This window comes from Poecile atricapillus, chromosome 15 (assembly GCF_030490865.1).
Source record: "Poecile atricapillus isolate bPoeAtr1 chromosome 15, bPoeAtr1.hap1, whole genome shotgun sequence".
Taxonomy (NCBI): domain Eukaryota; kingdom Metazoa; phylum Chordata; class Aves; order Passeriformes; family Paridae; genus Poecile; species Poecile atricapillus.
Window position 1 is genome coordinate 11,634,408 of NC_081263.1, and position 26,288 is coordinate 11,660,695.

The window sequence follows — 26,288 nt, forward strand, 5'->3', positions numbered from 1 at the left end:
CAGTGGACAGCTTGATCTCATTCCTACAGCTGCCCTCCATTTCCATACCCTCCATTTCCATCAGTAAATTACACCCTGGGAGCAGACCCAGACTTCAAACTCCTCTCACCCCAAACACAGAGTGCCTTCAGCCACCTTCTGAACTCACCACCAAAGAGTCAGTGAGCACTCCTGTGGTGCAGCTCGAGGTGAGATTTATAAACAAATAAATAGGAACCCAGAGTAGGGGATAGCACTTCACCACCTGCCTGGTGAAGGTGAGATTATGTCACACCTTGCATGTGTCAGGCTCCTGAATTACAGTAATCAACATGGCTAAAATCCAAACTCCCTTCAAGAGCTACTGATGCTTCTACTCTGGACTTGAGGGTGTCAGCAGAATCAATCCAAACATTTACTGCCAGAGGCCCTGAACAGTCTCTCCTGGCATGCAATGCTCCACCACAAGATTATTTCTGCCTGATAAAATACTGGAAAGGAAAGCAGGTAAAGCTGACAACCACACTGTTCAGCTGACTCCAGTAAAAATCCCCATAGCCACCATATTTTACTACAAAAGCTTACAAAGAGGGCTGTGTCCAAAGTTTAAATTCAAATATTCCAGATACCAACTTAAACTCATGACACTTTTACCCTTTTTCTCATATTAACATGAATGAAAGAAGGTCCAATAGAATGCCAGCTTTTATAGACGGTTACCTGTCACTGTTGGACACAAAATGATTCACACAAATGCAGCTTGAAGTGAGATGAAAGAAGAAGAAGGAAGTTTATTTGTTCTTTCAGTATTTATAGGTTTTTGACAATGACCAGGGATTGGATAGTCAGGTTAACACCTTCCCATCCACACTGGCCATGAGAGACGTCCATCAAAAGTCAAATCTTTAATGGAATGTATAAACACCTGTGTTTATAGTTACTTTCCTGGGAAAGTGGCCAGAAATTATGAAAACAATATGGAAAGGTCTGATTCTCAGGGTGACAGTTACCCTCCAGGAAGAAACATGTTGTAATGCATTGAGAAAAATGGTATAACCCAAGATGTACCTCTGAAATACAGAATGTTAACTTCTTCCCTCTTATCTCTTCCTCCCCAGTTTTCCTTATTGGCTGTGTGAATGTAACCCTTCCCCTTCCCCTGACTTCAAAAAGGAGCACATTATCAATTTTCTTCCTCTTTCCCCACGCAATCCCCAGAATAAAGCTGGAATATCATCTCAGCAAGGGAGAGAGCCTCATTTCAGTCCCTCTGGTCCATGCTATAATATTTTCCCACCCCCCTGGCTACAGCTGGGTGGACTGTGGCTGTAAAGAGGCTGGGAACATATATAAAATACAGCAGAAACACCTCTCTTGCATCAAGGCTTTGCTGTCCTACCTTTGACGATGAGCTCGGCGTAGTTGGAGACGCCGGAGCCGCCGTCGGAGCGGATGACACAGCGGTACTTGCTGATGCTGCGCTGGGACGTGTCGGCCACGCTGACCGTGGCTGAGAAACGCCTGTGGTTGACCACTCGAGTGACCATCAGGGCTGTGTCCCTCCCATTCCACTGCTGCAGAGAGAAATGAGGGGGTGATGGAGACAGGCAGGCTCTGCACTGGTGCAGCTGTGTGTGATTCACTCCTTGGGGTGTTTAACACAGGTCAGAGCTCCCTGCTCACATTGCTGGAGGGGTTTTGTACAAGCACAGCTTTCCGAGAGAAGGATTCAGCTGTTCCCTCAGGAAATCCTCAGGGCTGTGTGAGCTGGGCCCCAAATATTCTTATACATAAGTAAGGGTGGGCAGGCCCTGGCACAGGGTGCCCAAAGCAGCTGTGGCTGCCCCTGGATCCCTGGCAGTGTCCAAGGCCAGGCTGGATGGGGTTTGGAGCAGCCTGGGACAGTGGAAGGTGTCCCTGGCCAGGGCAGGGGATAGGGCAGGATTAATTTTAAGTCCCGTTCAACCCAAACCAGTGATTCTATGATATATTTAAGTTTGTGTTTCTATTTAATATTTGAGATATAACTGGGCTCTTGGTGTGTTCTAAGGCTACAGAGAGGGTAAAGGGTCTGGAAAAGAACCCATATGAGGGCCAGGACACTGAGGACACTTGGCTTGGTCAGAGTAGGAAAGAGGAAACTGAGGTCAGATCCCTTCGGGGGCTGCAGCTCCTCCCAAGGGCAGCTCCGATCTCTGCTCTGGGACAGGAGCCAGGGAATGGCTGGAGCTGTGCCAGGGAGGCTCAGGCTGGATTTCAGGGAAAGGTTCTTCCCCAGAGGTGCTGGCACTGCCCAGGCTCCCCAGGGAATGGGCACGGCCCCGAGGCTGCCAGAGCTCCAGGAGCGTTTGGACAGCGCTGCCAGGGATGCCCAGGGTGGGGTTGTTGGGGGGTCTGGGCAGGGCCAGGGCTGGGCTGGGGGATCCTGGGGGTCCCTCCCAGCTCAGGATATTCTCTGACTCGAAGATCAGTTCTTGCAAAGGCTGCAGAGTGGCAGCTCAGACTGCAGCTCCACACAGTGTAATTAGAGGCCCCACTTGGATGTGAAAACACAACAGCTGAAGGCTTTGTGCCCACCTGGGAAAACACTACAAATGAACAGATTCTGTAAATTTGGCCTTTCCAGATGCAAAACTCTGATTCTGGACCAATTTAAATAAATTGCTTGGATGAGCAGACATCCTTGTATATCCAACATTCCCCAATAAACCTCTCTACCAATGCCAGACCACATTTTTCCAACTGGAAAGGAGACAGGCAAAGAATTAGCCAGAGATTGTTCTCTGCAGTATGAACACCTCAACTTGCTCATTTGTCCAGTTTATTAAGAATTTCAAAGGAAAGCACATTGCTGTTTTGGCAGTTTCCACTAAGCAGTTTTTAGGGGTGTTTCCAAGGCTATTTTCATTAAATGCTGCAGTTTTAGAGAATGGAAAGCAGGTTTTCTCATTAACAATAGCAATTCTTTCCTCCCCAAACTCTGCTTCTCACAGGGAAAGGTTCGTACTGCTGCAGGTCAGAATTGTTTTTACACAGATCTAATTGTAACTGGGGAAATACTTTAATGAAAGAACCCAAAAAAGATAAAATAAATCAAAAATATATCTCAGTGGGTGCCAGACATACACCATAGGTAAATAAATTTAAGCTAAAAATGTAATTTTTAGGAGAACAGCTGTGATGAGAGCATAGTTACTGAATGTAAAATCATTTTTATATAATGCCAACTACATGTCTCACCAACTTAAGCCTTTTTCTCAGTACTTATTTTAATTTTTATGATTAGATGAACCAATTCCTTGATGTAAACTAGATTTGAAAATGTTATTTTTATATTTTATCGAAATACCTGAAGTCAGTTGTAAAATTTGATTAAATATGGTAATTATTTGACTACAAAGGCCCTTCCTGTCTGCCCCAGATGTTACAACTGTGGGGTGATCAAACCCTCAGTCCCACCAGTCCAAGCTGAGAACAAAACTTTCAGACTGGCTTCAGTGTTCTCCAAATTACGTTGGCCCTACGTACGTGCAACAGGAATCCTCTTGACTTGTTTGGGAGTTAAACATTTAGGAACTTGAGGATTTTTAAAGCTCCTGGAATGGTAATGCTGGGAGTCCACATATCAGAGGAACTGAAAGGGCAGGAGAAATGATTGTGTCCTCCACTGAGAATCACACAGCCCATGTGCTGACTTTGTCTCTCCCATTTCAAACTCCAACACTGACCAGGAATTCCCAAGGATTTTGCTGCACCCAGCAGAAGAGCAGGACCCAGATGAGTCTGATCACTAGGCTGCAAATAAGACATCCAGGGAGGGAATGTTTTGGTCTTTTAGTGAGTGACTAAAAGGAATGAGACCAAATCTGCTGTCAACACAGCCAAGGGAAACGGGGAGCAAGTAGAACTGGGTGCAACCTGGGACTGGCTATTTTAACCACTCAGGGAAGTCATTTCAGACCTTGGAGAGCTCCTTCTTAACAATTGTCACCGAGTCCAGGCTGAGGACAATTTTAGAGGGTGAAAGGAAAGCAGGTAACATAATAAAGCAGAAGAGAACTGCTCCTCTCTCCTCTGCTTTATGGCTGGGTGTTTACAGGTACATGGGCATTTGCTTGAAAACAGAATTTTGCTGTCACTGGCCATTTTTTCCTTTTTCTGGCTCCTAATTCCATGCTTTGGCACCTCAAACTCTCCCTTAGATTTAAAGCAGTTCTTCAAAGCATCTCAATGAAAAGATTTTTGCCTCACCACCACCAGTCTTTCTCTACCTATTTATTTCCCTTGCAAAAAGCAAAGAGAGGCCCAAATTAAGCAGGAGAAGCCAGCAGGGCTCTGCATTACCTGGAGCCAGAGCTTGTCGTGCTGTGACCACTTCCCGCCGGCGATGCACTGGAAGGTGGCGTTCTGCCCCACGTTCACCTCCACGTTCTGCAGCCGCAGGAAATGCGGGGCTTTTCCTGACAAAAGAGGAATTGCAAAGGTAGAGCGAGGCAGGAGCCCACCCTGCTGCACCCCCCAAACGCTCTGCAAAGCCTCAGCACCCTCCCTGGCATAGTGGCTTCCCAAAATGATGCTGCCCTTGGGTGTTTAACTCCTCCCAAGTGGTGATGGAGCCCTGGCACCCCTGAAAACACAGACTTGCATCAAATCACAAGTTCATGGTCACCAGAACAATTTCTTATTGCCTGCTATAAAGAGTAATTGAGTAATCTCTTTTCTTCAGAAAACTATATTTCTAAAAAGGTCAAAAAAAGTCAAATGCTTTTCTGCTTGTCAAGCATGACTGACCCAAACCCCATTTTCACAAGGGTCTTTTATCCTTTTCCTTTTCTTGACTATCAAATACGTCCTAGACCTTTAGAATAATGCATCATCAATATCAAATCAGATATTAAATGAAATATTAATTTACCTGACGGGATTTTACCACTGGTTTAGTTTAAGATCACTGATATCAGTGTTTTGCTGACACTAAATTCAGGATTAGTTCAAAATTAAACCAGTGATATTAAAAATGCAGACATTAGGGTTTGTTTTTTTTTTTACAAATAAACTAGATGAGGGGGTTATCTTTTGGATTAAATATCAGACTGGTGTCTATTTAACTAAAAATATAAACAAGATTACAGGAGTAGATGCAACACCTTTAAGAGGGCTATTTTCTTGCAGGGCTTCAGAAAAAGGTTTGTGCATCATTTGAAAAATTTTAGTGCAACACGCTGAAAAAACTTGCACCTATAAAGGTCAGTGTTTTTCAACATCATCTGCACATTTTCTGGTACGATTAGACACTGAAATACATAATTTCAGAGGACATTGTAACCTTTCTTCTGTTGGAATCAAACAGCTTTAAAGGAACGTGGGCATCTGTGGCCGTGCATGGCTGAAACTTGATGTACAAGTGTTTGACACATGAACAGAGAACACATGTTCATACACCATGTCAAATGTTTTATCTGCTCCTGTGCCCCGTCCAACACACTGACAGCTCCTGAAGGACAGGGGCTCTGCACCATCCTGCTCTCTGCAGCAGGAATTTGCATCAAGGTTTACTGGGAAACTCCCTCTGGGTGACATTCAGAAGGCTCTTTCGGTATTTCTGAATAAATCTTTCATTTCTGGCTGCAGTCTAAAGTGTGCAGCTGTAAGTCAGCTACAAATCCAAAGGTGTAGAGTTCTACCAGTGCCAGCATCCTGGTCCTTAGGTGTGCCCAGCATCTGGAGCATGGGCTGTGCTGTGCTGGCAAGGGCTCAGCACACACAGTCAATGAGCTTCCAGCACAAGGAAAATGGATATTCCAGTGCATTGCTTCACAGGACAAAGGGAAAAATTGCACCAGCAATGCATTTATTTTTCAGTATTACTGTGCCATTAGGGGCATTTCACTGTTTTTGCTGACTGTGGTTTGCCTGCCTTTGTCAGCTGTGAAAGGTAAAGCAGAAATGAAGAAATAAGACCAATGATTTCAATAACCTCCAGGGTCACCAGGAGCTTCATGGTCCCTGTGTTTTGATTTATAACAATTGTAAAAGGAATCTGAGGGGCAAAGGCTGTACAAGGAAAGGGAACACGTGGGTGACATTTACCCTGGTGACTGTCACTGCTGAACAACAATAGCAGCACTGGGAACCAGGCAGGGGCAGCATTTACAGAGACTGCAGAGAACCTGCAGCTTGTAATGAGCTCTGCATGCTGGGGGCTGCAAACAGATTGAAAAAAAACCCAAACAACCAACTTTGAATCATTTTGTTGTTGAGTCACCAAAAGCACATTTAATTTTGGGAAGGACTTGTGTATACTTGAAGAAATTGATTCAAAATCAGTTTACTTCATTAAGCAGGGACACAACACAGCATCCTGCCTAACTGCTTTAAATCCCATCATTTTCTTGTTGAGACTCTGCCCCATGGTTTGTTCAGTGGCCTCTTTCCCAGTGAAGGGACCAGAGATCACCCAACACGCTGTGGAAGGCACAGAACATTTGGGGATTTGTCTGGATGCTGCCAGTTATCAGCAACATCTGGTTAATACAGACTGTAAGTATTCCTTAATGAAGTAAATGCACCCAAAGGCCTGAGCAATGAGCACATGGTAAATACAAATATAATTTACTTAAGCAGCAATTAACCATGCTGCAGTTATCAGAAATGTCCTGTTAAACTTGAGCAGAACCATGTCTGTCACATTGAATGGCAGATGTTCCTTGACATTCTGATCACAGCAAAAACAGTTGATTTCACTCCATCCATATGATCCATCATCTTTTTTTGTGAGCAGCTGTCACTGACTTACTGAAACCATGAGCCAGAAAGAGGGACTGTTAACAAAAAAAATCTTTACAAGTAGCTGTACATTACATCCATAAAATATACAAAGTCCTGAAGCCCCACTGAAGGTAAGTTCACACTCAAAGACTGAGACCCAATGCTTCTTTAAACATAAAATGTAAATAAATCTCAGTTTATTGTTGTGTCTGTAATAGAAGAAATGCAGCATTAACGTTTTTGAATAGTGTAATGAACTTGCATTAGTTTCTACTCCTGGATAAGTGCAGTGTCTGAATAAGATTAATTTCTAATCTCTTCACGGTTTTCTGAGCAGGTCTAATATGTTGAAACCAACCAACCTTTGGGTCAGGCTTCTTACCAAGGAAACACTGAAACAATTTGTTTGGTTGTTCTTTTCAGAAGTTAACCACACAGGTTATTATGAGAAGCTTTTTAGATTGCTTTCTATAGCAAAAAGGTTAAGAAATAATAAAGCCATCAGTTTATTAACAAGTAAAGAAGAGAGAATTCCAGTGAGAGCAGCTTTGACTTTTTTGCACAGCTTGCAAAGGTGGGTAATTAAGCAAGGCTGACTGTCCTTAGGGGTCTTGGAGAGAGACAAGATATTTTATTGCTGACCCAACTGGGTAAATCTCTCCTTTAGTCTGCAAACTGTGGCCTACAACACGCTGGTACAGTCAGAAAAATAAAGAGTGCTCACTGCAGGGGTGGGCGAGAACTCTGACTTCGTCCACAGCTATGTACCCAGGGTGTCCTTTCAAAGAGACAGATTCAAATATCACCTGAAATGCAAAAGAAAAGAAAATATATCTGAGAAAGAAGATTTACACCAGTAATTTCAGCAGTCACCACATTCTGCTGTTATTCTGAGTCATTTGAGGCATTTTGTTAACGAAGGGATACCAGGGCAATTCAGTGTGTGAATGCAATGCCAAATCTGTTGGGGAAGCAAAAGAAAGGATTAGAGCAACGTTCAATAGGATTAAAGACATCCCTGATTTGGAAAAGCAAAAAGTGCCCTGGGCACACCTATATTCACTTAAGCACCAGTCCAAGAACATTAGGTTGGTAATAATTTGATATCTTGTTCTCAGAATGCCTCAGAAAATTGGAGAGAGCCCTACACGAGACAGAATTCTCTTCCTGAGCCAGTGACCATGCACAGATTGTTCTGGAGAAAAACCTGATTTTCTGTGCAGGCTCTTGCAGAACCAGAAAGTTAATTACAAGCAAAGGATGGCACTGGATTCTGGGCTGAAATAAGATTTTCCCAGATATAATGGTGTTGCTTTTGCCTCTCCCTGGATTCCACGAGCATGATCTGAAAAGGAATATTCTTAAAAAACATGTGTACAATTTCTCTTCATTAACGGTACACTAACAAACTTTTTTTTAAATTTTGTACCTGGATTATGAAAACATTCCAGTAATGTGGGTCTGAAAAGACAGATATTCCATCATAGATTAATAAAAATCTCATTCTTCTCTGTGGGTTTGTGATTTTAACCTGGAAAACTGCCCTGAAGTATCTTGTTATAAAAATATACGGACTACCAAAAAATCAGTAGCACAGGGAGAAAAAAAAACAAAACCAAACAACAAAAAACTAAAAATCTGATAAAGAAATCATTAATTGCTGGAAAGTGGGGCAGTGGAGAGAAAGGTGGAGATCTCGCACTGGGAACCAGCAACAGGACAAGGGGAAATGGAACAAAGCTGAGTCAGGACAAGCTCAGACTGGGCATTGGGAAAAGGTTCCTCAGTGGGAGGGAGATCTGTCCCTGGAAATGAGCACAGCACCCGCCTGGCAGAGCTCATGGAGCATCTGAAGGACACTCTCAGTCACATGGTTGAGTTTTCAGCAGTCCTGTGAGGAGCAGAGTGTTGGATTTAATGATTCTATGGGTCCCTTCCAACTTGAGTCATGCACTGACTCTGTAAGGAACAGGAAGTTTAGAAATGTCCAACCATAATAACAACAATAATATTATCATTAATATTGATAATAATATTAATATTAATATTAATATTGATAATAATAATAATAATAATAATAATAATAATAATAATAATAATAATAATAATAATGCAGCCTGATGTTGAATAATCAGTGATGATACCTCCCAAATTAGTGATTCTCTTCCCAAAGGAACACTTTACTTCCTTTACTACATTAAAAAATGAATGGGTGGAGATGGAATGGGCACTGTCCTCTCCATGTGAAAGGGGAATTCCCACTCTCACTCCATCTGACTAAAGCAATGTTCACACTGTACTGGATTGCTGATTCTTTTGTGAGTAAATAATCAGCTTTCCAAGGACAGAGTTAATTACATGTTCAGCCAGCACAGCTCCATTAGAGCAGTGTTCTGGTGCAGCTACTTGTTCCACAGGAGAAAATATTCCAGTCATTTGTAACTTCTGAAATTCATTACTAGAACACTGAGTTAACTATTTAAAACCAGTTTTCAAAAGTCCTTTTTGTTCTAAATAAAAGCTGGCATTCCCAGCCTGTCACTGTTCAGCAAGCCACTGGAAGATAAAATAAGCCAAAAACCATTAACAAGTGTTCTGTGTTATAAGGTCCTTGATAGGGTTTTAGGGACTCTATGAAATAAGACTATAATATAGGAGTCTTTAGTATGGAAATTATAATTACTTTAGCAATTAAATATCATTCATGATAAAAATTACATTTACTGGGAAGGTCATGCAAGGCTCTGCTGCAACTCCCTTCAGACCTGAATACAAGTGCAACATTACAGCTACAAAATCTTATTTTAGCTTTACATTTGTGAAAAGTCATAAGCCACAACAAATTCTCAATTATCTGCAAGGCAAGAACTTGTTAAGTTCTCCAAGGCATTGGCATCAGGTATGAGTGGGTGGCAAAAGTGAGCACCAATACACAGAGAATTGACTTTGGTTAATTACCAACATGTTCAGGGTCTTTCATACAGCACAATATAACCTAATAATAAGTTAAGTTAATAATAACCAACTCAGCCTCTAAAAAATCCCTGTTCACTGGTGCAGAATCCACTGAATAGGGGACTCCTCTCAATTCAAGCAATATTGTTTGACTATTTTATTCTGTTCTGCTTTACACTCAGATATTCCTGCCCTTCCCCAGTTCAAACTTATATATTTTTGTATTTTTGTGTGTTTTGCAGCATCTCATCCCTATCAAACTGAAAAGCATGGAAGCACCCAGGATTTCCTGAAAACTGGGAATTGAGACCCAACATGGGGAAAAGGCAGGAATAAATGTTTATGGGGCCCATTTCTGCAAATCTCACACTCTGTATCACCCATGTCCTTTTAAATTCAGTTGGAAACGCAGCATGATGGTTGAGACAGGCAAAACTTTGCAATTAATAATGCTTTGCATTTAAAGAACTCCAAAGAAATTAATATTTTTTACAAAATATAAAGCTTCACTCTTAAAAAAAAAAATAATTTTTAAATGCTCCTGGGGACTGCAAATACAAAATCATTTCATGTTTCCTTCCCACCAAACAAGCCCCAGTTCAACGCTGTGATTTACCAACAATGTCTGTGTTAGCAGCGTAGCCCAGCTCATCTGTTGTGCTACAACAGCTTTCTCCAAGCATGGATCAATAACATTCCTTGCTATACATCAAAAAAACACCCTCCTGGCAGGCTCCAGCGCTGCCCTTGCTGCATTCTGGGGCTGAGTTCATCCTTATGGCAAGCAGTAATTCAAGATTACACGTATTACCTTTCTCCAAGAACCATTAAAGCTTTTTTTCTCGCTACGCTGGAAAACATTTGCAGGCTGGGAATCCAAGTAGAAGAAACTTCAGTGTAGACATGATAAATCTCCCCACATTTCTATCTCAGCTAAGTGCTTCTGCAGCCTGATGACTCCTATGACCCTTGCACAGAGCTGCCAGACCTAAAACATGACCTCTGGCAACTGCTCTGGATGCCAGTTTTCCACTAGCCACATCTCCAAAGCTCAAAGAATTTGCCAAAGCCTCAGACCAGGGCAGAGAGCTTCAGATTGTTTTGTCTGGCTGAATTTTTGATGCAAATCCCAATCCAGGAGGGTGTGGTTTCTGTGCCTTAGGAGGGTAACTGACATTTTGTCTGATGCAGATTTCAATATTTAGGAAAAATGTTGGTTTTACCCGGTCTTTCCAAAACACAGAATGGGCTCTCAGGCCTCTTGTACACAGAGAGTTCTCCAGAAATGTGATTTTGATTTAAAGCTGGCAAAGAAATGGCAACTGTGAGGGTGGGCAGGCCCAGCACAGGGTGCCCAGAGCAGCTGGGGCTGCCCCTGGATCCCTGGCAGTGCCCAAGGCCAGGCTGGATGGGTTTGGAGCAGCCTGGGACAGTGGAAGATGTCTCTGCCATGGCAGAGGTGGAATGGGATGAGCTTCAGGGTCTCTTCTAACCCAACCCATTTAGGATTTTATTAAATAACACTGCCGTGGCACATTCTGGAGCATGTGTGAAAAGAAATTCATTTTTCAGAAACACACCCAAGTTTTGTCATCCTCCCACCTCTGGACTTAAGCAGAAGTTACTTTAGTAGAAGAAAAAATAAAAGTAGAAGTCTACTTTAGTAAACTTAATAGAAGTATTACTTTAGGCTGGCAAATACTAATAATTTTTCCTCTTCATTTTTACAAGCTTCAAGTTCTCTTCTTTCTTTTAATTTTTTCTTAAACCTTGCTTAAATGTAGAAACTCACGGGACTACAGACCACCAATAAGGTGATTTGTAAAACCAGAGATTGAAATCAGTCTACCAGACCCCCATAATATCCAGGACAGATCTCAAACTTTAAAAGCCATGCTTAAGGAACAAAAATTCAAGTGTGACTTGAAGGAAACATCACTCTCACTCATCACAAATTTAAAAAGAAGCCACTTGCATTTTCTAGGAAGGAACTACTCCTGGGCAGATACTGCTGCCTTCCAATCCATTCATTTTTGTGCTTTAGTGGAAAATTCTTGTTTGATTTAAAGGATTCTTTTGCCCAAACCCAGCAAACTTGACCTGCCAAAGTACTTGTAAAAGACCTAAGTGAGGCTGAGGAAGCCTCCTATTGATATATCTGAGAGCAGGATCCCTCTTAGTACGAGATCAGACTGCCTTTTGCAGGTTTTTCAAGCTTTGATTTTCTGGGTGAAAGATCATTTCTGTTATCTCTGTGGAGCACCTACGATGAAGCAAATTCTGCTTCATGCCCAGGATCACGTTAATATGAATGGAGTAGGAGCACTCCAGTGTGCCTTCAGAACAGTCACAAGTTGTGCACTGCCCTTAAAACACCACTTTCCACACATTTGCATCTCTTTATCCTTCCCTCTCGCCCGCCTGGTGCACTCTGTGGATTCTGCTGGTACCCACAACTCTTTCAGCACATTAAAGCATCCTCCTCCAGCTCAGACTTTATAGACCTTCTTCCCAGTTATTAGAAGCAAGAAAAAGAGAGGCTTTCCTACCTGCTGTTTTTTATACACAGACTATTTGCTGCCTTTTCATAGCTCATTCTATCTCCGTCCCTATCTCACTCATGTCTTTTATTACATCAAATCTCCTGCAAGGTTTAGGATAGAATTACCTCCCAGGCTTTTTTTTTTTGTGTGTGTCTTGAATATAAAACAAGACAAAAGTACTCCTTCAACAAATAAAAAGTAGTATGTGAGTCCATTGTGTGCAAATTATCTAACTGAAATTAAAACAATGCTGCAAAGTTGCCATATGAAGTTTTGAAGCAGCTAATAAGTAGGTGTAAAGCTAATATAACCAAAAAATAGTGTAGCCATTACATTCCTTGGCTTTGTCCTTTTCTAAATAAAAAATTAATCTTCTAACAGAATAAATAAAGCTGTGCTAGAAAGAGGAGGAACTGAGGATCTAGTGAAAGATATCCACATTTGATACCGTGGTATCAGAATTTATTAGTACCTTATGTGCTTGCACCCCTCATAGGGGTACAAGACACAAGGCCAAGTCACAAAATGTTCCTTCCTATGGAACCAACCAAGGTCCAAAAACAATCCAGGGAGATTTTTCCAGAGCACAGATGCACGTCCAGAAACTGTTTTGTTTACAGTCACACAGTGCCACGGAAAGCGCCAATACAAGCGGCAATTTCATCATGAACGAGTGGGTCTTGTCAATAACTGCCTCCCATCCATCTCTCTGTGGCCTGCCAACAACTAAAGAAAAAAGGTGAAGGAGAAGGGAAGAAATATGTTAATCTGCCTAAAGAACCACTACAGGTGAATTTATTCTGAGAGGAAAAACCAGGGAGGGAGGTGTCGATTTTCCAAACTAACAAAGGAGAGAGAGAGGGGGGAAGAATATTACAGACCCCTACCTGATAAAAATGTGGCCAGAAGGTGCTGATGGCCAGCTCTGCCTTCACCCAGCCCTCGGTCACCACCCCTGACACGTTCCAGATGGGGTTGCCCTGGGGGCCCCCGTTGACCTTGACGTAGACGTTGAGGGAGCCGGGGCTGGAGCGGTCCCGGCTGGACAGGTAATAGTGGAAGTCGATGCAGTGGGTGTCGTTCTCCTTCAGCGTGGGCAGCAGCAGGTGAGCTTTCTGCCCTGATGCTCGCCCAGAGCTGTTCACCATCATGAAGGAGCCTGCAGAGAAAAGGAAAAAGAACAAAGGGTGGGTTTGTGTGGATTTTTGGTGTAAACCGCTCCATTTGAAAAGTCAGCACTTCCCTCGCAAGCCACAAAACAAACCATTCCTCTGAAGGAAGCAGCTGTTTGATGTCAGCTGTTAGGGAGAGAAAGGATATTAAAATTGCAGGGGATACACACCACTAGACTCAGGGCTAGCTAGAACCACTTTAATTAAATAAACTGCAAACCAAAATAGAAATACTGTCTTGCTTGTATTATTTTATCACCTTGTGATCACACAGTCACTCTAAACAAAAGCACATTCCCACTTCAAGCAACAGCCAGGTTCTCCTGTTGCACACAGTTCCCAAGGGCACATTCAGTACAAGGTAACAAGTGACAGGATGAGAGGAAACAGCCTCAAGTTGCACCAGGGGAGGCTTAGATTGGATATTAGGAAAAAATTCTTCATGGCAAGTGTTGTAAAGCACTGGAACAGATTGTGGAGTCACCACCCCTGGAAGTGTTCAAGAAACGTGTGTATGTGGTGCTTGGGGATGTGGTTTAGTGGTGAGCATGGTGTTGGGCTAATGGTTGGATTTGATGATCAATGAAAGCAATCTCCAACCTTAACAATTCTATGATTCAACACAAAAAGAACAGCAGATATAAACTCTCAGCTGATATTTGCCTGCATGGCCCCAACACCCTTCATGCCAGTCCATACCTGGGAACCCTGGCACCTGCATATTTGAAGGTCATGTTAAGAAAACCCCACTTTCAGAGCACAACCAAGTGAGGGTTGTCAACAGAACAGCAACATCTTCACTTGTAATAATGCAACAGGACAATAATTCTTGTGGGAGGGAAGGTAGGCTGAGTTTAGGGAGGGAAATGTATACTGAGGCAATTTATGAGTTTGTTAACCTGGAAGTCTGCATCATATTAACCATGGCACTCGATGTTGAGCCTGCATTTGGATTCATCAAGCAGTTATTTTACAGCACATTGTGTCTCCACTCATCTCCTCACAGATGCATCAAGGTGACGAATGTCAGCAATAAGGGAGAACATGATGAGAGTTATTTGATTCAGTTCTGGTTACAGGATCTCCTTCATGTGGGTGCAGACAATCACACCCAGAAGAACTAAAGAAAACATCAGGATGAGGAGGGGGGAATCTGAGTGTCAGCAGCCAGGCATGATAATTTTTAATCAAACACAGCCCTCTTGACACTCCTGGCTCTGATGCTGCTGCCAAGCCAAGCTACAGACGTGTTTGTCTGCTGGCCTCTCGCAGTTCACAGAAGATTGAGTTTGAAAAGCCCTGCCTCACTTCTGACCTATTGAATTTCCCTCTTCCTCACCATAGCAGGTGATTCAGATCAGCCAGGCAAACATTTGGATCAATCCTGTGCAGTGAACAGTCATATATTATAAATTTATAACAGCTACCAGCAACTTTCTCTTAGTGGGTATTTTCCCCCCCGTGTTTATATGACATATATGCTTTTTGTAAAGAATGGACAGGAGGAAATTAATCTTTTTAAAATTTAAATAAATAAATAAAGTTACTCTAAAGACCTTGGAAAATTCCAGCACAATGCAAGCACAGCTGGGGAAGAGGAAGAGACTCTAAGAAAGTTTGTAGGCAAGATAGTCTCTGGCAATGCTGCCTTTCAGTGGAAATGAATGAAAAGCAAAAAACAAAATGTCCCAAGTCAAGAAATTCCAGATTCACAGCAAGGACATGGAGAAATGCTAGAGCTGAATCCAGCCTTTCAGGCTTCTCTCTAAAAATTAGGATCCTACAAATGCCCACTGCTGATGTAACTCTGCTCCCAGTCAATCATAAAATCCTTCTCTTCAGCATGTAACATATACACACTAATCTTAAAAAATCTACTTATATAAACTAAACTTCTGAGAAATGGAATTTGGGCTCTGTTTCTATGACTTGAGAACATTTATTATCAGATAGCACAGGTGCCAGCAGGCTTGGAGGGGCAGCAGGCTGGGAACCTGAGACAGCCAGATTTGGGGGGGCTGATTGTGACACCCAGACTGATGAGGGCTGGAACCTCTCTGCTCTGAGCCAGGCTGGGAGAGCTGGGGGTGCTCACCTGGAGAAGGTTCCAGGGATACCCCAGAGCCCCTGCCAGAGCCTAAAGGGGCTCCAGGAGAGCTGGAGAGGGACTGGGGATAAGGGATGGAGGGACAGGACAAGAGACAGGGCTTTAAGCTGAAGGAGGGGAGATTTAGATTGGAAATTGGGAAGGAATTTTTCCCTGTGAGGGTGGGCAGGCCCTGGAACAGGGTGCCCAGAGCAGCTGTGGCTGCCCCTGGATCCCTGGCAGTGCCCAAGGCCAGGCTGGACAGGGGTTGGAGCAGCCTGGGATAGTGGAAGGTGTCCCTGCCATGGCAGAGGGTGGGACTGGATGAGCTTTAAGGTCCCTTCCAACCCAACCCATTTTGGGATTCCAGGATTACTGTCAGTACACAATTGCAGGAACCACTTTTCTGCAGAGATTTTGGGAGAGAAGACCCTGTGAAACTGCTGAGTAAGGGCAGCACAGCCTGGAGGAGCCCAGCAGCTGTGAGAAACACTGCTCTGCCTGAAGCATTTCAGAGCCACTTGAGTACACTGAAGAAAGGTTCCCCAAGTGCCAGATCCCACCAGGATCTGCAGCCCAGAATCACCCCAGGAGCAGCAGAGCTCCTGTGAGTTCAGCAGGTTTTTGACCAAGTGCCTCCTACACTGGGGAGAGACCAAAGAAAAGGGATTTTTACACCACAATTGACTGCACTGCACCTGGCACAGCATTCCACTTCTGGGCATGCCTCTCAACCTTTCTAATTTGGATAACTCATAAATTATCCTGCCCTAAAGAACTATTCTGAAGCTGTTCTAGGACAATATAGCCCTGAACTGCACCGGGGGAGGTAAGTGCTTCAGAGGCAGCAAAAGTTAGGGAGTATTTCACTTTTACAGATCCATATATAAGAATAATGAGCTTTCCTCTGGGAGAAAAAAACATCAGCTTTTATAAAAAGTTCCAAACAATAATTACAATTTTATTTTTCGCCACCCACCAAAAAATGAATCACAAGCTATTCATGGCCTTTTGTGCAACTGCTGACAACTCTGGGGAGAGTGGGGAGCCTGAATCCAGCGAGTGACAACACCAGCAGGAAGAATACCCATCCACCAAAAAGCACTTATCAAAATAATTAGTTGTATTTGCTAAAAAAATAGCCTTGCAAACAATTTCCATGGATAAACTATTCCCAGCTTCTTATTTATAGCATATGGGTTTTTTTTTAATACAAAGTCTGTAGAGATACAGGAGGAAACACTGCAAGAAACACAACTTGAAACTCAGGAAAAGTCCTGATAAGAGGCATTATTTTATGGTGGTGGAATAGATGAAGAATTTCCACTTACAGAGCCATCTCTGACAGAGAAGAGAAATCACACCTTGTTTAGAGGGATTTGTTCCTTAGGAACTCTACCACAGTCCTTTGTTTCTGCAGAGCCTTGCAGTGGCAGCTTCTCCCACAAACCCTTCCCTGGGATACCCCAGGCACAGCTCATCCCACAGGATCCAGAGAAACACCTCGAGCCTGGCCATCCCAGGGGCTGAAAACCTGGAATTCCATCAAGACAACCACTGACACCAGGCACACGAATCAAATTCATGAAATATTCACTCTATAAAATTCAACTGTGAATAAATGATACCCTGTATCCTATAAATTGGCCCCAAATAGACACATTTTTATTTTTTTATTTTTTATTTTTTTATTTTTTTTATTTTTTTATTTTTTTATTTTTGTTTTTATTTTTATTTTTTATTTTTATTTTTATTTTTATTTTTATTTTTATTTTTATTTTTATTTTTATTGTTATTGTTATTTTTATTTTTATTTAATTTTATTTTTATTTTTATTTATTTCTATTTTTATTTTATTATTTTATTATTTTATTATTTTTATTTATTTTTATTTTTATTTTTATTTTTATTTTATTATTTTATTTTTTTTTATTTTTATTTATTTTTACAGTGTGAACTTGAATAGGTATCCTGTCCTCCAGGACCTTCACAAAGTTGCTCTGCATGCTCCAAGAGGAACAGATGAGATCCACTGTCCCATTACAAATTTCCATGTCAATGGAACTTGTGTGGGCAAGATCCATCACTTAGGGATAGGTGAGAGATCATGAAAACAGCTCCTACCAGGAGAAAATAAATAAAAAACAAGCCAGCCTTTTAAAGACAAATGTGGTTTTCCTCATTATCCTTAATAAAAATTGGCATATTGAGATTCAGGGTCTGACAGCCTTCTTTAGGCTGAGCACAGAGCTGAAGCTGATGGGACTCATTCTCAATTTATAGGCCTATATGTGCAAATAAAAGAGATATAATCTGCTCTGGCACCAACAAATCACTTGTCAGAGTTTCCACTCATACAAAGGACTAAGGAATGAATTAACATGTCACAAATGGAAATTATTGACTAATAGATGACTGAAAGCCTCCTGAATGGCTCCAGGCAAGAAGATGAATAAAACAAAAGGTATCTTGAAGAAACTCTTCTGTAGACTGTTGCATATCCAATTGGGGGAAAAAAAAGGAAGAAAAATATCATTGAGTTTCATTCTTTTGGTGACTTCCTCACAAAAGTTCAAGTTTTCAAGCCTACACTAAACTGGAAAAAAAATGAATTTTGGGGAAGAAAAATTATCTATGCTGGATAAAAGTTCTTTTTTATGTTTATTTGACAGGGAAGTATAAGCTCATTAAAGCAAATTGAGTGTAAGGTCAATTAAACATGGTGTTCTTGGATCAACAGGTTAAATTAATTAATATCTTGCTGGTTTTATCTTGACTATGTAAAAATGAATGTGTTATGCTCATATCAGTCAGAAGCAAGGAGGATGGGAAGACTGTAAATAAATTCATTTTCAAAAATCCTTTCCAACGGCATGAACATTAAACGCCACTCTCTCCTAGTTATTAAACATACCACTGAAAATTGGGGAATTAAACCATGAAGTGCTCTCTAGCTGGCCATAAATTTCAATTTTTTCCCCTGCTTGGTGGATAATGATGCCTTGATAAGCGTCCTATTATTGATGCATCTGCAGCAGAGCTCCTGTTCCCGGAGCCCAAGCGGCGCTCTGCAGCAGATGGTGGCTATTGTGTTTACACATCAGCACTTTATGTTTGCCTTCTCGCACGTCTGCAGTAAAGAGAAGGCCATAATTGAGTTTTGAATGGCTTTGCACATTGTTCATTAAGTTTACACGGGCGTGCTCTGACAAATGACAGCTGAAGGAACGCGAGGAGCCGGCGGCAGCGCCCGGCAGACCCTGGCTGCTGCTGTCTCACCGCTGGCTTTCAAGAGCTGAGCTGCTTCCAAAGTCAAATTACAGCAACCAGCAAAGACTTGAAAAGGAAGCTGTCAAAATGCTCTGCTGCAAAATGAGGCTTCTAAAACCCCGAGCACCAAACTCAGGTGTAGGATGTAGTTTTAAAGAGCAGACTCTTCCCGACACAAAGCTTTCCAGCAGGTGCAGCGGCGTGTTTTCAGACACGCTTGTGTTTACTGCCAAAGAACAACTTTATCTCCGAGCAAGTGAGTCTGACACCTGTCCTTGTTAAGGCAGAACAAAGCAACGTGGGATAATCTGGGCTGAAGGGGCCTCAGGCCAAGCCCCTGCTCAAAGCAGGATCAGCCCTGAGCTTAGAGCTGAGTGTTCCACACATCTCCAGAGGATTGCTCATCCCCTCTGGAAAACCCCCTCCGCTGCTTGACTACCCTCGTATTTTTTTCCCCTTTTGTTCAGTCCCAAACCTCTCATTTCCAGTTAGATCCTTTGTCTCTCATCCTCCAGGCACCTGCTGTGGTACAGAATAACTCAGTGTTCCTGATAGCCTTGGCAGGAGAGGGTTTGTGGGGTGAGGCTCTGCTTTGCAGGAGCGCTCTGACCCTGTCCCAGTATTCCATTCCCAGGGTCACTCCCCTGCCCCAAACACGGAAACAGAGAATGGGATCCTTTCCCTTTCCCATCCCTTTACCACAGGGAACAGCAAAGGGTCTCTCTGAACTACCTTTAAGTCACTCTGAAGGCCACAGAACAGATATTGAACACTTTTCATATTAAATATGACAAAAGTCCACCTACCCCCACAGCTGGTTTCCAGCAGTGGCAAAGCAGCCACTTTAAGCAGGATGTAAATTCTTCACAGGGTGCTGTGAAGCAGAATTTACCATTTCAATCTTCTGACAATCAGCAATATATAGATTTTTTTGAAGTCAAAAGCTGCATTAACCCCATCCATTAATTAACCACAGAATGATCTTTCTCTCACCAATTTTGTTGAGTCAGGAGTAAGAGTCTGTCAACGAGCTCTAGAGTTTGATTATACATTGTGCTGGGAGAAATAAATTATTATTTCTATGCACTTTAAGATTCTGTCACTTAATTTGTAGTTCTTATTCTATGAAATTTATGATTACCTACCTGCTGCCTACTTCCCACATTTTTGCATCCCTATTTGTGTATAACCCTGGAAAAAGGCTCAGAAATTCTCTTCCCCTCACTGAGGTACTACAGACAGCAGCGTTTGTACAAACCCAGAATTTCTATATTTCATAACCACATCCCTTTTCCATGTATTAGGGCAAAATCAGACCCATGGGGTTTAATTCTCAAATGTGAGCCATACTGAATTAATCTACCGATGAAACTATTTGATTCTCTGATAAATATGAATATAAATGGCAAGTTGGGTTCGGTTTCATTCATGAGGACAATTCATTCACTTGGGAAATTATTGAATAATGGGGAAGGATTTTTTTAAAGCAAGCGTCTACAATTTGTAAAAAGCTTTTTTTCTGGAAAGGAATGTTATGAAAAGAATTATGCTGTGGGGGATTTTTGTAAGGAAAATCTTCTCAGAACAAGACTGATCTCATATGACCTCAAATATTTGCTGTAGATATTTAAAGTGATGATTGTGACATAAACACTTCCCCAGTCCTCTCTGAGAGGTGAAGTGTGTGGCAAAAGTGGGTCTGGTTTGCCCATTTCCAAATGGCTTTAGGAGGGGAGAAGCTTGCAACCCTTTTGCTTTGTATATAAAACCAAATAAATGTGGGACCATGCTCAGAATTAAGAAAAGCAGGTTTCCCACAGCTGCTTTTCCACTGATTCCTCTGACTGAGCCTTGCGTGGCTGCTGCATTTCCAGTGTGTTTTCCCATAAACCACGAGTGCTTTGTTATCAAACCACTCTCCTTTCACAAATGCTGTCCAAAGTGTGACTTGTGGTGACCCACAGACACTGAAAGATGCTCACAGCACAGGAATTGTCTCCAGCCAAGCAGCAGCTTCCCCTCATCCCCCCCTGAGGTTAGTGCTGAAGAAAGGAACATCTACTGCAGAGGCTTTCACCAACCTGGCAGGGAAGATTAAACTACCCCCAACAGAAGAAACAAGACAAAAATGCATCATGGATTACAAAGAAAAAAAAATAAATCACATTTTAATGGCTTGCTGGTGGTTTAGAGTCACCAAACCCTCTTCAACTACAAAGCCCTTATGGGAAATGATCAAGTGACAAATAAGCCAACAAGTGCTTAATTAGAAGAGGACTTTAAGGGGGATAATGGGATTTCTGCAAGAGGCTGGGAAGGAGGGACTTGGGAAGGATTCCATTTGTTAATGGGATGCTCTTTTAACCTTGCAAGAGTATTTAAATCAATAATAAAAACAGCTGCTTCCCTGTTGCTAGAAGCATTCTAGCACTGTAACATTTTGTACAACTTTTGGCCACGTTATTCCGTGGCCTTGACAAGGACAGCCAACCACACAGACTGCGAGATTTGCAAGAGAAAGACAACGTTCAGGACTCAGGTTCTGACTTCATCCTTTCCTCAGTGACACAGGTTTTTATTCTTCATTGGCCTGAAGAAAATTCAACTGAAACATGAAGACAGAACTCTTAAAAATAGCCATGAAAAGCAACACTTGGAAGAGCGAGAGTGCCCAGCACAGAAGAGACAAGAGGAAATTTTTAAGCACAGGAGGGATGTATTGCCTCAGTTTTTCACCAAGGCATGATCTAGAAGTGCAAGAAAACTGACTGTAGCGCCACAGAAATGACAAGACAGAAAAAAAATAATAGTTCTTTCTCTATTACCTGTTTCTGGCCTCAGGTACAGGCCAGAGTGGTGCCCAGCAGTCTCTACTCAATATAGAAACCTGTTGCCAGTGTGGAAAATCAGCACCAAAAAATTAATTCTCATAGCTGTGGACACAAACACAGCAATGATACTTCCCTGCACTTCAGGATGTTTGTTCTAAAGACATTTGTTGAGTCAGTGAGCTCCTGAAGGCATTGACATCTAACATTTCTAGTCTATAACAAGCACTGAACAGTTTGTCACAAAGATTCATGACAAAATTTCTCACTTCAGTGGTGCAAGGTGGTCCAGCATCACTTTCCACCTGCATCTCTAGAGCACAGTCCTTTCCTCCTTAAAAGTCACCAAGGAGAACTGTGGTTGGAATAGCACCAGAACTCCAATCACATTTTCCTCTTCACCAACAAACTCACGTTTTTATTTACAGCACAAATCATTGTCCATGAGAATTCAGGAGAACACCTTTGCTTGACATTTACAGCCATGTGGCAGCTGCTCTGTGTAGCAGAGAATCCCAGAATGATTTGGGTTGGAAGGAACCTTAAAAAATATTAATTCCATGCCCCTGCCATGGGCAGGGACCCCTCCTGCTATCCCAGGTCACTCCAAGCCCTGTCCATCCTGGTCTTGGACACTTCCAGGGATCCAGGGGTGTCCACATGCACAGTGTATCTTGTGCTTATCTCGAAAATCCACTGCTATTTCTAGAATTTTCCTCACACATTTTATAAACTTTAATAAAAGCCTGATTGCCACAGCTGAGAGCCTGGGTTCACTGAGAAGCAAAAACTTATGTGTGCTGTAGAATCAGAAACAATTCTATAAATCTCAGCAGTGAAAAACCTTTTTAATAGACTGAATGCCAGCATTCACTGTTGCTAAGGTCACTGCAGTAGTTTCCTTCAACTGTGTCCTTATTCTATTATTTATAAACATGGTATAAATTGTTTGGCAATGATATTAAAAAAAAAAGAGTCCATTAACAATGGAGTTACACCAGTCTATCAGGTAAAGGCATTTCTAATAAAAACTATACAATTCATTGTAAACCATAGTCAAGAATTCTCTGCAAATTTAATTTTGTTATGTGATTATCTTTCAAAACTAATGAAAACTAAACCTTGTAAACTGAACAGGTTTATTTGCTTTTTAATTCCAGTAGCCTGACAACTACTTATCCTACCAATCAGGAGCTTACCACTCTGGTAAAATGTAGGCAATTGATTTAAACAGTGAATAATGTTTATGTAATTAAATGGGTAAATAAAAAATAGGGGTAACAGCCATTTTCCAACATAATATCTTAATTTAATGACATCAAAGTCCCTGTTCTTAGCACCCAAGAGCTTTATTGCAGCAGAAGGTTGAAGTCCCAGAGATGTTGTGGGGTCGTGAGTCACAATCTCTGCTCAAAGGCTCGCACACAGATGTTGCTCAAGAAGGATTCAGCAGAACACCATCCCTTCCTCACCTGATTTAACCTGGGGCATAACCTGCTGCCAAAGGCACCTCTCTCTTGAAATAACAACGGGAAAGGAGATCAGAGGAAATGGTCAGTACTTTTTGAGCAATTGCTACTTACTCTGTGTGCCTCAGCTTTGTATTCAAACACGGTGCTTATTTTAAAAATTCAATTCTGTATCCTGTCAAAATGCTATGGTTAAAAATAAAAATCTCTCCAACCAGGTGGATACAGAGGCAAAGAAAACATGTTTTAGGTTGGTGACTACAAGCAACTGAATAATTAAATCACTGCATCTCTGGCACTGCAATATCAGCTCTGCTTGGAGGGGGCAGCAAGCCAAAAAATTCTGTTGTTTCCCAGTGTAAAACCTCTCTCCAGAAACAGGATCTGATATGCTTCAACTTACATGACATGCACAAAATTTACATTTAAAAATTAGGTTTCCAGTGCTCCTTATCCCATGAAGGTCTGATTTATGTAATGGTGAAAAGACACAGAAAACAGCTTCTAATAACACATGCTAATCCTCATAGACTTCTCTGCATTATCCAGATCCAATGGCTGATCAATTAAGCCATTACAAATTTAATAACAGTCCTTTGCCAGGGCAGCCTTTGTTCTGGGCTTTTATTTTGTGTTGATCTTATTTTCCAGCTCATTTTTCTCTCTGAACACATCTTTTTATTTTTACCTAATCCTCTTCCCTAACAACATCTTAAAATACAAAGGGCAGAGTACAAACACCATTCTGCCTCCTTCTCCCTTCCCAAAGATGCAGAAGCTGTTGGCTGCAGCCTCATTGGTGAGAGGTGTGTGGATGAATGGTTCCAGGTTCACAACTTGCTATTATAATAATAATTCACAATTGAATTTATTTAATTTGGCTACTCTAAAGCCTCTGAGGTTGAATGCTCTCAGGTGGTCACCCTGATGTTGTTCAAGGTTCTCAGGCTCCAGTCTACTGTGTCTAAAAAAAGCCTCTGTGTCTCCAAAGCCTCACAAGACCATCAGCTGAGACAGCTCTACCCAGAGCTCCCTGCTCGTGGCAAGTTAATAAACTGTGCTTATCTTCTTGCTGCTGTGGTTAATTAAAACTGACATCAAATCTAAATTGCTGGGCCAGTTGGACCCTAAAGGTTGAACCAACGAAGGCTTTGTGGAAAACCACTCTTGAATTGCCTTTGGCATCAGCCAGGCAGCTGCCAGAAGTATTTTGGTGCAAACATCGCTTTCCTGGGCAGCACTGAGCTCCACGGTTCAGGCACATATTTATTTTCAATACATCAGGCTCTCTGTTTGCTTAATCATTAAAGACAAATAGCTAAATATATTTTATTACATAATTCTAGAGTATTAGGAGAGGTTTCCATGTCAGCCAGAATTAAATGTCTCATTAGCAGGCGTGCAGCTCCATTGCCAGCCAACATTTATGGTCTCTGCAACTCGGCTAACATTTCCATATGTTTTGTATATGTTACATTTTCCAGGAAACTGCAGAGGGATTATTACCTTTTCTATTTGTGACAGAAAGCACATATTAAATGTAATGCCAAAAGGCAAACAGAGCAAATGATGTCTGAAGAGGAATTGTGTCTTCAAATTTACATAACTCTGCTCTAACCATATGGTCACTTCTGTGTACATCTAAGAAATCAACACTACAGCTCCAAACTCAGAATATGTTAAAGGTCAGAGGCTGAGCTATTTTTGCACCAAATTTTCAACTTTGATGAGCTCAGTTTCTGAGCACTGGGTGCTGCTGAAGTCACTGCTGCTATTCTGGGAGCGCTGCAGCATCGCCAAGGATGGAATCTGGCAGAGTGGGTTCAAAAATAATTAAGGGCCATCTCACAAGGCACCACAGAGTATGGCAGCACAACAATTTCTCAAAAGGAGCAGCTCCAAAGTGCCAAAGCAGAGGCTGGTGCAGACCCCAGTGGGGGCGTGCTGGCACGGGGGGAAGGAGCCACGGCCAACCCACGGCTTTCCCAGCTGACATCACCAGCATTTGCTCATCCCCATGGGAACTAAATTACACCACATTTTGCTTCTAAACACAATGTTTGTTTGCCTGTCTTAACTCCTGTTAGAACTGCAGCAAACCAAACAGGGGGGCTGCTACCAGCACCCTCTTTTCCAGGGGATTGTACAGTTCAGGGGGACATTGTCCAGCTGAAGGTTTCTGACTTATATTTCAAAAGAGGAAAGGAAATGCCACCTTGAAGCAGCTCAGCTGCCAACAGTGGCTTGTCCTGGTGCTCAGAGAAGCTGCCTAAGTCTCTGTGATAACAGAATAATTAAATCCAAAGAGCAGCTATTTCTGCATCAATTGATTAATTTGGTGACCGGTTCACACCACAACACAGTATTTGTGCTTAAAGAAACCCAAAACCACACAGTTATAATTAAAGATTATTAAACTATATCCATCATTACACCAAAGTTTAATCATTATTTAAGGAGACATCTGATAGTACTAAAACTTGACAAGTATTTTTGTTCAAATAACTTGACACTTGTGTTTAGTAACAAAGCATCTTTTTGAGTAGCTTGAAACACACTGCCTTTGAGCCACTGCATACACACCCCTGTTTTAATCAAATAGGCTCAGTACACTTAAAGGACTCATAATGTGTAATATTTTATCATGATTCACTTTCTGGTCTTTTTGATATTAGGCAGAAATAGGATTACCAGTATCTACAAAGGCTGTTGCTCCCATGTGCTTTTCGAGCTGGACGCCTGTGTAAGCATTTTTTACTAAATTGCTCAAAAGTACAGAGAGATTTATTTCCCGAGGACTGCAGTTCATTTAGAAATAAACAGTGGTATATGCATGCTGTTAAATTTTTATTAGAAATTAATGGTATCTACTGAATCACATTTTCTGGTCCAGATTTTCCTGATGAAAACCAACAGGGCAGGATTCTACCAGAGCCATTCTGAGCTCTGCAGGCCATGGCAGATGGACTTGATGCCACTGTTTGGGAACTTCAGCTACTGTAACTGCTGATTTCATTGATCCATCTAAATCCACCTTTTTCCCCTGGTTCCTGCCACGGTAAAATGATTGGTTTGGATGGCCAGGAATACACTGAGTTTGTAGAGCAAGCAGAGTTCACAGTGCTCACCAAAAATCAGAAGTTCTATATGAGAAACTGCCCCCAGCCTACCCCAAGCTGATGAGCTGTTAGCTTTAGTTCCTCACAGCTCCCCACACA

The 26,288-nt window shown here is 42.0% G+C and overlaps 1 protein-coding gene across 1 annotated transcript in view; it reads right to left on the reverse strand.

Moving 5' to 3' along the window:
- PTPRT (protein tyrosine phosphatase receptor type T) overlaps positions 1 to 26,288 on the reverse strand; it is a 497,897-nt gene that overhangs the window by 258,974 nt on the left and 212,635 nt on the right. Inside the window, exons 4-7 of the mRNA XM_058850913.1 lie at positions 13,133 to 13,404; positions 7,472 to 7,553; positions 4,324 to 4,439; positions 1,379 to 1,553 (exon numbers count right to left, since the gene is read on the reverse strand). Coding sequence (XP_058706896.1) covers positions 1,379 to 1,553; positions 4,324 to 4,439; positions 7,472 to 7,553; positions 13,133 to 13,404 — 645 coding nt within the window. The remainder of the gene's footprint in view (positions 1 to 1,378; positions 1,554 to 4,323; positions 4,440 to 7,471; positions 7,554 to 13,132; positions 13,405 to 26,288) is intronic.